The 16,366-nt window shown below is 41.2% G+C and overlaps 1 protein-coding gene across 1 annotated transcript; it reads right to left on the bottom strand.

Annotated features, from left to right (window-relative positions):
• Positions 1-381: 381 nt before the first annotated feature.
• NANS (N-acetylneuraminate synthase) lies at positions 382-9,864 on the bottom strand. The gene is made up of 6 exons (XM_042023521.1): positions 9,661-9,864; positions 8,083-8,298; positions 4,898-4,997; positions 4,473-4,627; positions 3,200-3,466; positions 382-2,121 (listed from the first exon to the last, which is right to left on the bottom strand). Exons 1-6 carry the CDS (start codon positions 9,790-9,792, stop codon positions 1,912-1,914), a joined length of 1,080 nt encoding a protein of 359 aa, XP_041879455.1. The 5' UTR covers positions 9,793-9,864; the 3' UTR covers positions 382-1,911.
• Positions 9,865-16,366: the final 6,502 nt, after the last annotated feature.

Raw genomic sequence — 16,366 nt, 5'->3', positions numbered from 1 at the left:
TAGCTGTGTGCAACCCCTAATAGACGATGAAATGTCTGCAGGGTTCACAGGTGCAATAAAAACACTAGGCCAGTGGTGCTTTTGTACCCCATTTATCTTTGTGTCCAATCCGCAATATTCACATAAAACTAGGAGACACAGCTTGCAAGTTTCTGTATATGGATATTTCTTCCCCCACCAATACCTTAATTAAAGTCCCAGAAACTTCTGGAGCCTTTGCTTACAGCAGTCTCCAGGACCAGCCCTGTTGGAGTGAAAAACCACTGCTACTTTAAACTGGCCAGGTAATCTTACAGTGTTCAAATACTAAAGGCCCTGGAATCATCACCAGTGCTGACAAAGGCAAGGTCTGACCATAGCCGGAAATGCAGAAACAAGAGCTTGTTTTATAAGCTAGATTTATTTTTCAAATTTGAAGTTTTAAAAAAAAATCTTTTAACAATTGAGTAGTTTTTTAATGTAAAGCAAGCATACTGCATCAGTCACAGCTCACATATGATCAAGTATATGATTCAACCTCTGCTTCCCCATTTAAAGATATGAATACAGTTTTCTCAGAACTGCACAAGGGTAAACATTTTGAAAGAGCTCATAGTTACATAAGCACTCACCACCAAATTTAAGATACTTCACCAACTCATGACCAAAGGTAGCAAGTTCCAAGTAACCATCACTAGCAAATGATTCCACCACAGAAAAAAAGCAGATGAATTATACCAAAGCAGTTCTGTGCTAAGCAAGGTAGTTGAAGAATGACTGGTCTGCAGCTGCTGCTGCTGCTATACAGTTCCCTACTGGTCCAAAGGAAAAGCAGCAGGCGATAGGAGTGGGATTGCATTTCTTACTTGAAAAGTGAGAAGCTGGGATGCAAGAGTAGAGCACACAAAAGGTGCACTGACCATCATGCTGAAGCATAGTGGTGTGATGTAGTCAGGCAATCAGCCTCAGCCATCTTACACACCAGTGTTGAGAGAAAAACCCCAATGCAGAGGATTTGCTGGTTAGAAAAAAAAAAATAGCTGCTCAAACTTCACCAGCATTTGGCTTCCTACCTGAGAAGTTGCCCCCCAGGTCCAAACAGAGGCATCCAAATGCTCTGCAGAATTGACTTCATATTCCAGACTTCACTCAACTTGCAATAGATGCTTTTCACAATTTCTGAAGCATAGGTTAAGCTCTGATCCATCTCAGATCTACTTTTCTTCCCTGCTCAATCTCTCTGGCCTGCCCTTTTGCCTTTCAGTTCACAAAAGGCTCTCTTGCCCCTTAAATGGGACCTTTCTAAATATCCAGTATGCTTCCTTTCCTGGTACTGTCTCTTCAGAACCTAGCTTTCTCAAGAAGCCATTTTCCCACAGAGTGCAGATTCCTGCAACCACTGCTTTATCATGACACTTTTAAGGCTTTCATCTTAAAAAAAAAATCCATCCAGGTTGCATTAGTAATTTTCTGTTCAGTGTATGTAAACTTTCACTTATCTGTATTCAACTCCAACTGAAGTCCTGCTATCAGAGGGGTTAGGCAAGTGGCAGAAAAGAGAGGAATATCAAAAGATACAGAGCTAGAACAATTCAAAGTGTAGACAAAATTCTCATGATTTACTGTATTCTTAACAGAAAAGGGAAACTGGAAAACAGCAGAGTGTGGTATTACATTTGGCAAAACTCCAAACTGATCCAGGTTAAGTGAAATGGAGAAGAGAGGATCATGGTATTTTCTAGGCACAATACTACACAGTTTCTAATAAAATCTGTATAATTTATATCCCCTTGTTTCTGAAATGTCCTGCTAATAAGAACCTGAAAATTCTGTTTGCATCCTCATAATTACACCACTTTCTTCTAATCTGCCATGCTGCTATACTTAGATACGTTGTGCAGTACTACACTGGGAAATATGGAGTGCTTTGGTTTAGCACTTCACTTTTTTTACATGATTATCCACTACTTGCTCAGTGATGGTTTCATCTTCTTCAATATTTCTTTTAATCTTCTGGCCCACCAGATCAAAGATGGATTCTGGGGGAAATCCCTTAGGCTCTCCCACCTTCACCGTCAGCATGTCAAGTGTCAATATTGCACCTTCAGGAATTGCCACTTTCGCCACTACTGACTTTCCCAGCTACAGGGGAGGAGGAAAAAAATGTTTAAGTTAAACACATTGCTAGGATTAGTCTAACAAAAGGAGGTAAAAAGTATTTTGCAGTTATTTGAGAACAGGATGTGTAGAACTGCCCTCTCCACTACTTATTCCAAATGAAGATTAAGTTAGCATGGAAGCTTTCACTGTAACCAGGCTGCCGGGAACATGCAGATGTTTCCTGAAACTGGACAGTGGCTCACTGAAATTTTTCAAAATCACAGTGGAGAGAATCTGATTAGAACAACTGGTATTTCAGCTTAGTGTAAAAGCAGCTCACACACAATCGCGGAGACATATTGTTCCTACTACTATTACCAAATACCTGGCACTGGTGAGGTCACAGCTCAAGTCGTCCTGTGCTCAGTTCTGGGTCTCTCGCTACACAAAGGACATTGAGGTGCTGGAGCAAATCCAGAGAAGGGCCACAAAGTTGGTGAAGGGTGTGGAGCACAAGTCCTATGAGGAGGGGCTGAGGGAGCTGGGGGTGTTTAGCTTGGAGAAAAAGGAGGCTCCGAGAGGACCTTATCACTCTCTACAACTCCCTGAAAGGAGGCTGTAGCCAGGTGGGAGTTGGTTTCTTCTCCCATGCGGCAAGACAGAACAAGAGGAAATGGCCCCAAGCTATGCCAGGGGAGGGTTAGATTGGATATTAGGAAAAGTTTCTTGTCAGAAAGAGTTATCAAGCACTCAAACACTCTAGAACATGGAAGTGGTTATGATCCCTGGAGTTACTTAAAACATGTGTAGACATGGCACTTAGGAACATACACTAGTGGTTGGAATTGGCAGTGTTAGGTTAGTGGTTGGACTGAATGACCTTATTGGTCTTTTCCAACCTAAATGACTGTTTCTTCTCAACTTAGGTAACCACTGGATGATAAATATAAAACTCCATTATAATCAAAATGGCCAACATTATGCAGTGAGAAATTTTTTAAGTGCAGAGGCAGAAACACTACTGCAATAAACAATTTGCAAGCTATTTTTCTGAATATGGAGTTATTAGCTAGAGATCTAAATTAGCTGCAGATTTACACAAACCAAAATCAGAAGTTACCTTTTCATTGCAAGCCATTTCACAGGGCAAGAGTTGTTTGATTGGAGAACCCATTGCTTTTTCCACAGTACGGATGGCTTTCACTAGCTCCGCCAGTTCATTTGGCTCCAGAGATGCTTGGTGGTCGCTTCCTTTCCATGTTTTGTCGAGAGTCACGTGGCGTTCCAGTACTTTAGCACCCATAGCAACAGCTGCCACTGAAATGGCTATGCCAGTTTCATGCCCCGAATAGCCAATGGGGATATCAGGAAAAGCTGACTGATATGCCTTAAATCATGACAGAGTGGGTCTGAATTACCAAGGTAGCAGTTTCAAAGACAAAGCAAATTTTAGAGTGATAACTGCAATGGACAAATACTGTGCCATAAAACAAGCAGCTGGTTATGCAGAGAGTGCAACTTCGTAAATTCAAGAAGTAACACTGCATTACCAATCACCACGTTCCAAATCTGACTAATATTATCAATAGTGACAAGAAAAAGGAAGCATGTCCTCCTCTACAACTTATGTTTCTCCTTTAAATTCAGTTCTGCTACTCAAGGTCTTTGAAGCCCGTATCAGTGTAAGTAATAGTATCCTATTTTCATCCAACAATCCACTGGATTGGCTGAACTTAATCCAAAAGAGTTTTCTTCAACATTGTATTTAAAATCTGAAGCAATCTTTTAATCCATACATTGAGGACAGTCACCAAATTCTAAAGGCAATTAAAGGCAGCTATGCGGCATTCTATTAAAAATAATATACTCTGTGTGCATAAATCTAAGATAATGCTTGAACACTGGTCAGTTTGGGAAAACTTTCTTACATCAGTATTTGGCATATTCAAATAATATTTCCAATGAAGGAAACTATACTAGGGTATAACCAATTTTCTTCACTGCTCTGATAGTCACATGAAGTTTCCGGTCTAGCTCCCTATTTAGAACTATGTTCTCACTTCACGCACCTTCTTAACGGTAACAGTCCACATGATTTTTCTTTGCACAACAGAGCACAGGGTTAACCTGTTAACTACATGTCATGTTTTCCTCTGTCGAACTGTGAATACTCCAGCAATATCCTTTAAACTATTCCTCAAAGATGAGTTCTACTAAAAAAAGATCCGGTGGATATTTTTACTTCAATGCTTGCATTGTAATTTAGAGGAACATGAGACATAACTCTCAGAAATGAATTCCAGCATGCCTAAGATCTGGAAGTGTTTCTCCATAAAAGGGCACAGCCCTTCTCTGCTATCCTACCCATGGCATGCTCTGGGTTACTCACTGACCGATATAACACGGAGATTGACATCCTCTGGCTGAAGCGGGTATGCGCTGGTACACTGCAGGAAGCAGAAGTTTGGATTGATGGGCTTCACAATCTGATAAACTTGATGCATTGTGTTCATCGACTGCATCCCGCTGGAAATCACCATTGGGCGACCTAGCCATTAGAAAATATGCACAAGTTTTGTGCTACGTCCACAAGAAACCTACCCAATATTAAATTAAATTCTTTAAGTACAGTAATTCAGTAAAACTAGTAAAACTAGAAAAGAATGCTGGGTAAACACTTTTTTTTCAAAGTCTGAGGGTGAGTTTCTTTTAAAGAAACTTCAGATTTTTTCCCAAAAATCAATTGGAGGAAAAATCTAATAACTGAGCTACAGAGAAATAGTGATGTTCACCAAGATGGCTCAAATAAAATGCTTACCTTTCTTTGCAGTCTTTTCCAAATACGGAAAATTATTTGTATCTCCTGATCCTACTTTGAAAAATGGAACATCCAGTTCATGTAGAAATTCCACAGCCATCTACAAGGAAAAAAAAATCACTGTGTTTTAACACTCCACTTCAGGTGGATCAAGGGATAAAGAACTACTGTGCTTGGAAATAAACAACCTTTCAAAACAGCAAACCCAAAACTTGATTAAACAGGTAGATATTATGGACATCTCCCCAAAAACCACTGCTCCTGAAGTAACATTTGCTATCCTGACAGTATTAGTTTCTGACTTCCCTCCAGGTGAAGTATCATTATGGTGTCTTCTTTCATACTTCTGTTTTTGTGCAGGTCTTTGACTAGGATCACTGTCTCAAGGCAGTCTCTGGCCTCCCACCACAGCTGGTCACACCAGCTGTACATTCTGCTGCTTAGTTCAAGTGAGCTCCACCTCAGCTTAAAGACGAAGTTGCATACCACAGCATTCTTGCTTTTTTTCCTTTTTTTAAACACTACCAGAGAGAGCAACTACCTGCAGATGGGAGTTCGCCTGTTGAAAAAGAAATGTGCTACAAGCATGCACACTGTCTTCCTGCCACACACATCCTGCAGGTCAGAACTATTAAACCACACAGTGTTTAAAACTACAGGCAGTAGAATAGATTTGCCACACTGAAAACTTGTATGAGTGTATTAAATAAGCACTAGGAAAAAACCCAAAAGTGCCCAAAAAGGGAAGTCCAAAATGAGTTTGGTTTTAGGAGAGATACTAGACAACAAAATATGCCGAAGCAAAGACTATAAAACCGTTTATTCAAATGCCAGTTAAACTCTGCCTTTGTCTAAAAATATGTGTGCTATATTGAAGACAATTCAAGAATTATTAGAGGCTCTCTGAAAATGGGTATTACGTCAGTAAGTGGCCTTTTAAAAATTAGTACTTTATCAGAAGAAAATTTAAATTCCAAACCTATCACAGGCAAGAGGTTATTTAAAGCCTCCATTCACCTCTGGGGAAAATAACGGAATAGTTACCTTTGTCCCCTGTCAACCACCCACAAACACTTTTAATTTCTTCAGCTCTTTCCTTGTTACAGTTAAATTTACTTAGTGCCAGAGCAAGAATGCTAACGTCCAGAAGAGAATCACATCTTATTCAGTCTAATTTTTCCACCATCAGTATGATGGAGATTCCATTTCTTGTACCTAAGATGTATAACATCTCTTTAATTTAATAATAAACTATTTAACATAGTTTATTCAGACGCATTGTGCATAAAGACAGTGAGTACTCTCTATTAAAAAGGCACAGATCTTATCCCAGGAGATGGCAAAAAATTAAATATGACAGGTAGACCTTGTATCTAAGGCCACTCTTCATTAGGTAAATATCTCTTGAAAACCAGCAGCTTTTCTTTAAGAGATTCAACAACCAGGAAGCAATTTCAAGTAACAGGAATGACATTAAAGGGAGTGGTTCAGTGAGATCCTGCTTTGTCTCCAGTACACACTGGAACAGAATAGATAAAGAAGTTATTCACAGCCATTGTGTTTACTTCACACATCACTTCATTAGTTTCCTCATATAGTTAAACGCAAAATTTAACCTCTTTGACATAGCTGGACTTCCAAAGATGTATTAAATTTACTGAAGTTAATATATTCTCAAAGATTTATTATGTTAATTTATGCAATATTTTCCTTGAGTTCCAAACCCCTGTCTTGCAAAAATGCCACCAGAAATCTTAGGAGCTGTGTAATGTAATTAGTGCTCAAAAAAAAAAGGCACAAACATGTATCAGTTCTGTTAATTAGCTGTACAAAGGAGCACAGCAGAGAAAAAGAGGGATCCCAGCAGCAGAAAGTGATCTTAGCTGCTGCCTATGAAAGGTGTTCTGTGTTGCACTACAGCCTTTAGAAACCAGAGGTTTTAACATCAAAGAAAGAACGTGGGGTTTTTTTTTCTCCCCAAAGGCGCATGGGTCTTTAAGATCCCAGATAAAGAAGTCCAAGACTCCTGGGTTCATATACTCCTTTCTTAAAGAAGTGCACGTTGCTCAGCAGGTCTTCTAGACATCACCACTCTCTCTTTTCACAGATCTGTTTCAGAATCCATGGCACTGAGCTATTGCTACATACACAAAACATATTTGTCTATCATCAGACTAAGTGGGATAATAAATTGTAAGAAAAGAAGAAAAACACTGATATATCAGTAATTCCTCCGATTGCAAGAGTGAGACAATGAACAGATCACCTTAAGGACTAAGTAAATCACATCCTAGTCTCATCCTGGATATGTCTACTTGCAGAAAGTCAGGGACATTGCTGTGCTGGCCATATGCAAGAGTGGCTAGCTTACTTCTCGTAGGGTCTCTTTCAGTTTGGCTCTTTGTATTTTCTAGGCCTCGAAGAAAAGTAAAACAATCTATACAATCTCTCATTTATACTGACGTTCAAGTGTTACCTGGCCTTTCCAGCTTACACATTTCAATTTTATGTTGCATTTGTTAATACTGTCACTACCATCATTCTGAGGTAGGCAACATGCAACAGTTACAAATACACGTGCCTTAAGGGGAAACAGCAGCAGGAGTTTCATGGAGTTGTGAAGCTGGTGACTGACTGTTCAAGACCCCACTGGCAAAAATGAGTAAATGATTCAGGAGTAACAGGGCAAGGTGCTGAGCCTCTCCATGAGATTAGTAAAAGAAATAGGGGCATAAACATTTCTGCTGCTTAGAAACACCACAGGGGTCTAGTAAACAACAAGGAAGGAGGAAAAAAAAGAGGGAAATATCAGGGATTAGAAGAAAGGAATCTGGTTTAAATACAGAAGGAAGTTTGGTATGCTTGAAACCAACACTGGAGCGCAGTCTGATTGCCATCTTGATCTACACTCTCAAAGCCTCAATTGTTTATGAATATCAAAATGAAGCCTTGCCCCTAATATTACTTACTGTGTATAAGTATCTCAGCACACATGGCAAGTCTTCCAAAATATTCAGCCATCTACTCAACCATTACAGAGACACATGTGAACTAGCAAATTACTCTAGGTCTCTTAGAAATTCATTGTCCGTATATTCTCTTCATGTAAGAACTATCACACCTAAGTAATACCCAACGGACACAACAGCCAGACTCCCCTTGTCATTCCAGTATGGTTTACATACCTCATCCATGCCAGAAGCTGTGAAGAAAATGCCAATCTCCTCTGCATACTTCTTTAGCTCTCTATATTGGTCATGACTGAACTCCAAGTGGCGCTTATGCTCCCCATAGGTCTTTCCCCAGGAGTGTTTAGAGGTGTAGGGCCTTTCTAAGGCTTTCTTGTTGAATTTGTACTCCAGTTCACTCTTCTGGAACTTAGCACAGTCTGCTCCACAGTCCTGCAAGACAAGCTGGTGCACACTGAGTGGAAGTGCAAGTGAAACTGCACTCATCCTAAGTCTGAATGCAAGGAGTTAGTAACTGATGTGCCCATCTGTTGTGGAGTTTTTACATTATCATCACAGCAGTCACAGAAATGGTAATGAACACAGAGTGACTGTGGACCTACACACACACAAACCCTTTTATTTCAAAGTGCCTATACATTTCATAGAGCAGTAGTCTGGAGAGAAATCATAGTAAACCTACAAAACTACTTAGTCTCTTGCTATGCATGGCGCTTATTCAAGAGTTGACTTCTGTGGTGTTTTTCCCAGATTAGCTGTCACTGATAATTTTACATTAAAAAAGGACACAGGATTCTGAGGAACAAGGAGTATGAATCTGATTCATAGAATCATCAAGGTTGGTTTTAAGATCATCCAGTCCAACTATCCACCCAGCACCACCACTGTAACCCCTAAACCACATCACCAGCACCAGACACCTCTTGAACACCTCCAGGAATAGTAATTCATTTGAAGTCACACAAACAGTGAAGATGTATACTCATTAGAGCAGTCTGCACTTACACCCCAGTCACAGAACTAAATGCACCATGCCCTGAGCTGTGATGACGTGCAGTTTTCTATCTAATGTATATAACATTGAATTTCACAGGAGCTTGGCTGTCTTACTGAATGACACAAGTGTTACTGTAGTAAATCCCTAATGTCAACCAAGTCAAACTGGAGGTTAATTAGAGATGGTTCAGCAGCTGCCTGATACTTCCCAAACTCCCCGTGAGCTCCGGCCCCACCTGCGGGGCTGCAGCCATGACACAAGATCACAAAATCAGCTAGGTTGGAAAAGACCTCTGAGATTATCGGGTCCTTGAGGTGACCGAACACCACTCTGTCAAAACAGACCATGGCACCAAGTGCCACGTCCAGTCTTTCCTTAAGCACCTCCAGGGACAGCGACTCCACCACCTCCCTGGGCAGCCCCTTCCGATGTCTGTTCACCCCTTCTGTGAAGAAATTCTTCCTGCTGTTCAGCCTGAACCTCTCCTGGCACAGCTTGAGGCCATGTCCTCTCACCCTGTCACCGGCTGCCTGGTAGAAGAGGCCGAATCCCACCTGGCTACAGCTTCCTCTCAGGGAGCTGTAGAGAGCGATAAGGCTCCCCCGTGAGCCTCCTTTTCTCCAGGCTAAACAACCCCAGCTCCCTCAGGCGCCCCTCACAGGACAAGCGCTCCAGACCCTTCACCGGAGTGAAATGCAAGGGTCTTCCTGCAGACACTCTGTGTTCCGAATAAACCTCCCGCGCGTCCCCCGGCCGCGCCCCGGCGCTCTCGCTCAGCCGCCTCCCCCCGCGCGCACCTTAGCCATGCGGATCATGCGCTTGGCAATGTCCAGGTCACCCTGGTGGTTCTGCCCGATCTCGGCGATGATGAAGCAGGGATGGTCGCCGCCGACGCGCCGCCCGGGGCACAGCTCGAACTCCCGAGCCATGGCGAGATGGCGACAGCAGCACCGCCCGCCCGCGACTGCGCCGCCGCTCCCGGCCCCGCCGCGCCCCCTCCCAGCCGCAGCCAATCGGCGCCTCCCCCATTGGCCCGCCCCATGGGCCACCTCCCGGCCGGCAGGGGGCGCCGTGGCACTGCGCCCTCAGCGCTTCCCGCCCTCAGCGCCTGCCGTGCTGCTCCTGCCGCGGAGCGATCCCCGCGGCGACATCGCCACCGCCGCACGGGAGCGGCTTCCCGGGAAACACACACCAGCCGGGAGCTCCACCTGAGAGACCCTTACTGTGCATTGATACGGATATATCATATGCACCAGATCCAGGTGCTTCTTGAAAACTTCCAGGGGTGGTGACTCCACCACCTCCCTGGGCAACCTATTCCAGTGCCTGACCATCCTGACAGTGATAACTTTTTTTTCTAATATCTAATCTGAATCTCCCCTGTGTCATCTTAAGGCCATTTCCTCTTGTCCTCTCACTGCAGACGCAGCAGGAGATACCGACCCCCACCACACTACACCCTCCTTTCAGGAGCTGTAGAGACTTGGTTGAGACAAAACTTTCAATGATACATGGGAAAAAATGGTAAAATGTAAAGCAATGGCTAAGGCCGCTTCTGAGACTATCTTACTCCAAAATCCTCCTGTGACAGACATGAAGATACACTTGTGACATTCTGGGCCTATCTGTTAGGTTTTTAATGGAACTGAAAATCAGTAATTTCAATTGTTAGGATTTTGTGGTACATGTCTGGTGTTTGTTTGTTTGTTTTATCTGATTATTTAGTTTTGTTTTGGTGAGGGATATGAAACTGACTTGCATCTCATCAACACACAATGTTAGCACCAGATACTGCAGTTACAGTACAGCCATTCTTTTTGCTGGTGTTGGCTGTTCTCCCAAGGGAAAATTGCATCCTTCTGAGAGATTGCAGTGACTGGCTGAACACAACCAGCAGACTCTAAGCTGTGTAGTACTACATGAGAAATAGCCTAAGAAATTGCCTCAATTTCAAATCAGAAATGGCCTTGATGAGCGACATACTGCAATATGCCAGTGGCTCTCAAAAAGGATGCTGTCTTTTACAAAGGATTGAATTTTGTAAATTATGGTAAGGACACTGTATAAATATTTTTTTGTGCATGTGTGACTAAGAATTGCAGGCCACATAAAATGTTTGTATCTGCATAAACCCAGCCAATTCTCTAGAAATAGGTCAGTTGTCTGAGACTGTCTCATAGATGAGAAACTTTCCTGACAACAGAATTCATGCCAATAATTTCTACTGGTCAATTACATTGACTAGAGTCACAGGTGGATACAAATGCAGGCATAGTTTTTTTAGGGGTGCTGAACGACTGTTACAGAAAGAGATCTGAGTAAAATACAGTCCCTATAAAAATGGTTGCATTTATGCAATGGGTAATACATACTTCATGTTTTTATGAAAATTTTCCAGAGAAAAAATAAAAGGTTAAAACTATACTGCAGGTATTACTGATATACCCCATATGGGCTATAACAGCATAATTTCAGGGATTGCATAGAGTTGAAATCCATACTGTAATCTGTTGAACTTTAGGATACTAAAAATTAACTAACAATTTATTAAAACACCTGACATTCAATATCGGCTATGCAAAACAATTTGCGAATGTAACCTTAATACTGCATGCATACAAACACTAAGAGTAATTATAAACAAAGTTTACCCCAAAAATTCGCTGATTGAAAAAGCAGCTCACTAAGGGTTTCTTAATTGTAATGTTTGAAGCAAGCCTCTAATAAGCTATGTCTCACTGGATTTTAGTTTACACTTTTGTATACCACCCTATGAGACATTTCTCCAACTAAACTACATGGCTTGAGGCCAAATGCCCAGCTTGTTCCTTGTAGCTCCTTAGGTGCTCTAGGTTCTTCCTGCACAAACTGTTTACCACCAGCTCCACTGAACAGACACACCCTTCTTTCCTGGGGCAAGTTCCTTGTTCAACCATCAGGTAAAGAAGAAGGAAAAAATTGCCTCCAGAACACAGGTAATTAACTTCTGGAATAATTTTGCAATGACAGAATAACACTTTGCATATTATAGCCCAAAAATGATAGAAGATCAAGCCCCTGTGCTTTTAATTATCCAGTGCTTTTAATTATCCGGTATTAAAGCAGTAGAACTGAAGATAAGACGAAATGCAGTTTTATATACATGTATATATATATTTCTAACATAAAGTGCAGAAGTAAGAAACAAATAATAATAGTACAAAACCTGTGAACTATTCCAACCCAGGCAGTTTTATACTCCCTAACACTTCCTAATGAAGGTCTGGCCACACCAATTCCAACATTGTATTCTAAGAAACTCTGTGCTCCTGTGTGATGCCTAAAAACCTGGTTCTGTTGCAGGTTTGTCTTTTATTTCAGTGGGAGAGCCAACTCAGCCTGACGATTTAATGGCTGTATGTACAGACAATAATGAGAAGTATACATAGAATACAATAGAATACTTCCATCTGGAAGGGACCTACAATGATTGTTTAGTGCAATTGCTTGACCATTTCAGGGTTGATGGTTGTGTGATTGTCACACTGATAGTTTTCACACTAGGCAAACTGAATTTATGTGCAATAATGCTTTATTCAGGAATTACAGCTTGAGACAACAAGTACATGTAGTTTATGCACTCAGACATAGACTTGTATACAGCCCTAAAACTTGACTGGCACGATAAAAGACGTTTTAAGATTCTTGGTCCTTGAAACAGGTAATGTGCTTGCAGCTTTGACATAGTTTGTAGGAAGAAAATTCCATGATGATCCAGTAATGACAAACATTTGCCAGCAGCAATTCCTTTCAAATATCAAGATCTAGCACATTTCGAAAATGCTTGAGTTTATCAGTGAATTTTAATTCTTTGGTCTCCTTTCCTGGGACTATATACTCTGCAATTCTGGGGGTATTAACTTCCCATGGCCACCAATTTATTTGTCTTACTCTTCTGTTTGATTGCTTCCTTGTCCTCCTTTTTATGTCTAAAGCAGTGTTCTCAGCGCTTAAGATTATAACTCCTCAAGAACCAGAAGCTGACCGCCGGTGAGATGTTTATACTCTTGTGGCCTTTGTTTTCAGCCTGTGCACGTATTTTCAAGGTCTCAAGTATTACCCCACGCTTAAACTCCACATCATAACAAAAGACACCTGGAACCCAACTTCAGTTTGCACTGAGTAAATTCACTCAAGCTGATAACAAACCTAACACCCCACCAGTTCTTACGGCCTTGCAATGCTAGCATTAGGTTTCTTATTAGCAATGACAGTATAATTTTTATTGGGCCATCCAGACAATAGTGACAGGCAGTACATCTCCTGGTGGTGACAGCAAGAATTTGATTTCTGCAGATCTTCTTTATTTCAGCCCAGCATATGAATTTTAGTTTCCACACAGATTCTGACAAGCTAAGAAGACCAGCATGTTTCCCTTCTGCTCTGACCAACTTTCTCATGCAGCTTTGAGAGCAAGCCTGTGTATTGTGAATGAGTCCAGCATGTGCTAACTGTTCAGTAAATTACAGTAATGGATTGACTTTCACCAGATCTTGTGGAGTTTAAGTAACTGTTTAAATGGCTTCCACAGGAAGAAGTGAGAGGCCAAGATTGCACACAATATTTGGGAGGGGTGGCTGGGATGATGTGAATGAGACAATTGTTACTGACAAACAGTGATTAAGAGTTACAGAGGCAGGAAGGGATTCAGAAGGGGAACGATATAAGGAGAAATTAGGGAATAGTGACAGAATAAAGTGGTACTGGCTGATACTGGGCCTGTGGATTGCTGAGAATGCTGTGAAGCCCAAAAGCTGAGGAGCATAAGAAGCTGGACTGAAAGCTGGGGGATAGGGGAACTTGAAGGATACTGGTTTCATGAGAAATGCTGCTGGAAACAGCAGCTGAGGGGACTGAGTCATGAAACTCAAAAGAGCCTTTCCCTAGTGCTATGAGGAATATGAGACAAATGGAGCTAGAAATAAGGGGTCTGCACGACAAAAAGGCAGATGATGTTAAACACCATCTTTTTTTCCTAAAAAAATCACAAGTGAAGGACTATGATCCATTAGAACATATTCAAAATTCAAAAAAAGATTTACAATTTAGCTAGAGGCCTACCATCAGTATATTTTCTCCCTCCTTCTGCACAGCTGTCTTCTCTCCTTCAGTTATTTCCTGAGCTGAAGGAATAGAGATCTCTATGTTCCAACCCTGTGTGTATCACTGGGATGCACTGACTTGCAATTTTTGACTTGACAATACACATGATTAGCGCTATGACACAAAGCACAGGTTTAGGGCTATACAACCCTCAAAGGAGAGGGCCTACTAGTTTAAAGATTTTTCAGTTGTCATTTTTGCCTCATTTCCATACTTAATGAACAGTCAGTAAAACATACCCCTCAAGAGCAGTCTTGCCCCAGACTATATCAAATATAGTGGAGGTGACTGTCCTAGTCTGTATATCCTGTGTTTTAGAAGACAGCAGGGAGACAGTGACCAAAGCTTTAGGGAAGAGAAATAAATCAGCCAGCTCTGATTCACTGTTTTTGCCACCAAGTTGCTGGATGGTACTGGGCTAATCACAAAAATAAGCTTTTCACATCTCATTGCTGAACTGAATTCTTACAGCTGGCTTATTCAAGGCATTATTGTTTAGTTGACAGATCTGTTGAATTCTTGCAGCTACAAATCAGTATGAGAAATGCACTGAAGTAACACAATATTTATACAAAATACCAGGTCTTTGGCATCTCTAAATTGGCATTTGGAATAAATGCCACTCTAATCTGGTTGTACTTCAGTTCCACTCTGTAGGAGCAGAGGAGGGAGGAGAGTATACTCTGTAAATTGAGGGCAGAGAGGGAGAGGAATAATACTCTCTCAGTTTTCTGAGAGGTGTGTAAATGTAAATTATTACTTTAAGAAGCCTCCACACTATTGTAAAAGGCACAAGGGAGAGCCATAGGACAGAAATAATACATCTGTTGTCAGAGGAACAGTTGAAAAGTGTGTGATGCAGAAACCCGTGATTCCCCTTTCACATAACAATGAGAATAAACAGAATGCTTGTTTGTCAGCTTAGCTCGGGGCTGTCAGTCCTGCCTCAGTGGTTCTGTAGGAGTGCCAGTCTACATCTCAGCCTCCTGGCCTGCCTGGCTGACATCATTCATCATTGACCTGCTCATCACTACAATCTGTGGGCTGAGGTCACATCACAGGCAAACCCATATATGTGTTAGTCACAAGTTCCCACTGTAAGAGGCACATTTTGCATCTGGACCCAGTTGCTTTCCTCCAACAGATCAGTCTAGGTGTGCTGTTGCAAGGAAATAGATCTCTAACACTTGCAAGTATTAGAATGAAAACTGAACTCTGGCTGGAAAAATAAGCATTCCCATAGATGCTGCTACCTTGATTACCCAGGAAAAAAATTCAAGTTAATTTATATTGTGACAAGTCAGCTGAATGGGTGCTTTCTATGTGTTCAGAATGTAGATTACTTTGACACTTAGATGGGGAAAGCGGTGAAATACCTCACCTTCTGTATTGAATTCAATCATAAATCCGTTGCTGTTTTAGGAGAGAAATGAGAAAATCTTGGCAGATCCTTCAAGCTCTTGACTGCACAGTTTTCCATATAGTCAAACTACCTTTCAAAGTTCTTCTAAAAATGGCAATTAATTAAAAAGATAAAAAGAAAAATCCCTGTCAATATAGAACGGCTTTTCCCTTCTACCAGAGCCTTCTTAACTTGACTTTCTTACCTTGCAACAGTCTGCAGTAAGTTATGATTTTTACTCAGCATGTACTTCAACGATCCCTGTATTTCAAGTGGCTGTAATTTATTTCAGATTCAATTTAACCATTAAAAAAAAAAAAAAAATCTCACTTTGAAAAGCAGTTTACAGTAGAAATAAAGAGTTACTTTTATTTGTGCATCCTTGCATTAGTTGCTTCTATGCAGTCAGACTCTTCTCAACTTTTTGTGACCTGTGTTGGGTTTGGGCAAGGTGAAATGCTCATCCTGCACCTCATGAAATGTCTCTGTGTCTGTAAATCAAATCCAGAAAAGGCCACTGCTTTATTGTTTCTAAGGAAGCCAACAGGACTTTTCTGGATGAAAGAAGTGGTAGATTATTTGCTAATGTTTCAATTCATTTTACTACCTTAGGAGTTGCGAAAGTTCCACATTTAGAAGTGATACTGAAGGACTAAGACCATGTACTGTGAAGTACCCTCAGGAATCCAAACTGTGGAACAAATAATAGAGTAATACAAGTAAAACAAGTAATAGAGATTGTCCGAGACAACTTGATGTAAACTAATTTACTCAATACATTTTCAAATATACTACTGAAGAAAAACTTTACACTGAATACTTCTGATGGTGTTGAGGGAATTTACCATTTCTGCTGTAAATTAAATAAGTCCCTTCAGTTATGTCAGAGAAGTCAAGGGTTGATGTTATAGAACAGAAAAATGCTTATTGCCTACACAGTTGCAATCAGTTTGATCAGA

This window comes from Corvus kubaryi, unplaced genomic scaffold, assembly GCF_017639235.1.
Source record: "Corvus kubaryi isolate FWS band 111438036 unplaced genomic scaffold, C.kubaryi_AGA036_p1.0 37249, whole genome shotgun sequence".
NCBI classification, from domain to species: Eukaryota; Metazoa; Chordata; class Aves; order Passeriformes; family Corvidae; genus Corvus; species Corvus kubaryi.
The sequence above is the reverse complement of the archived record's forward strand: the minus strand, read 5'-3'. Positions and strand labels throughout refer to the sequence as shown.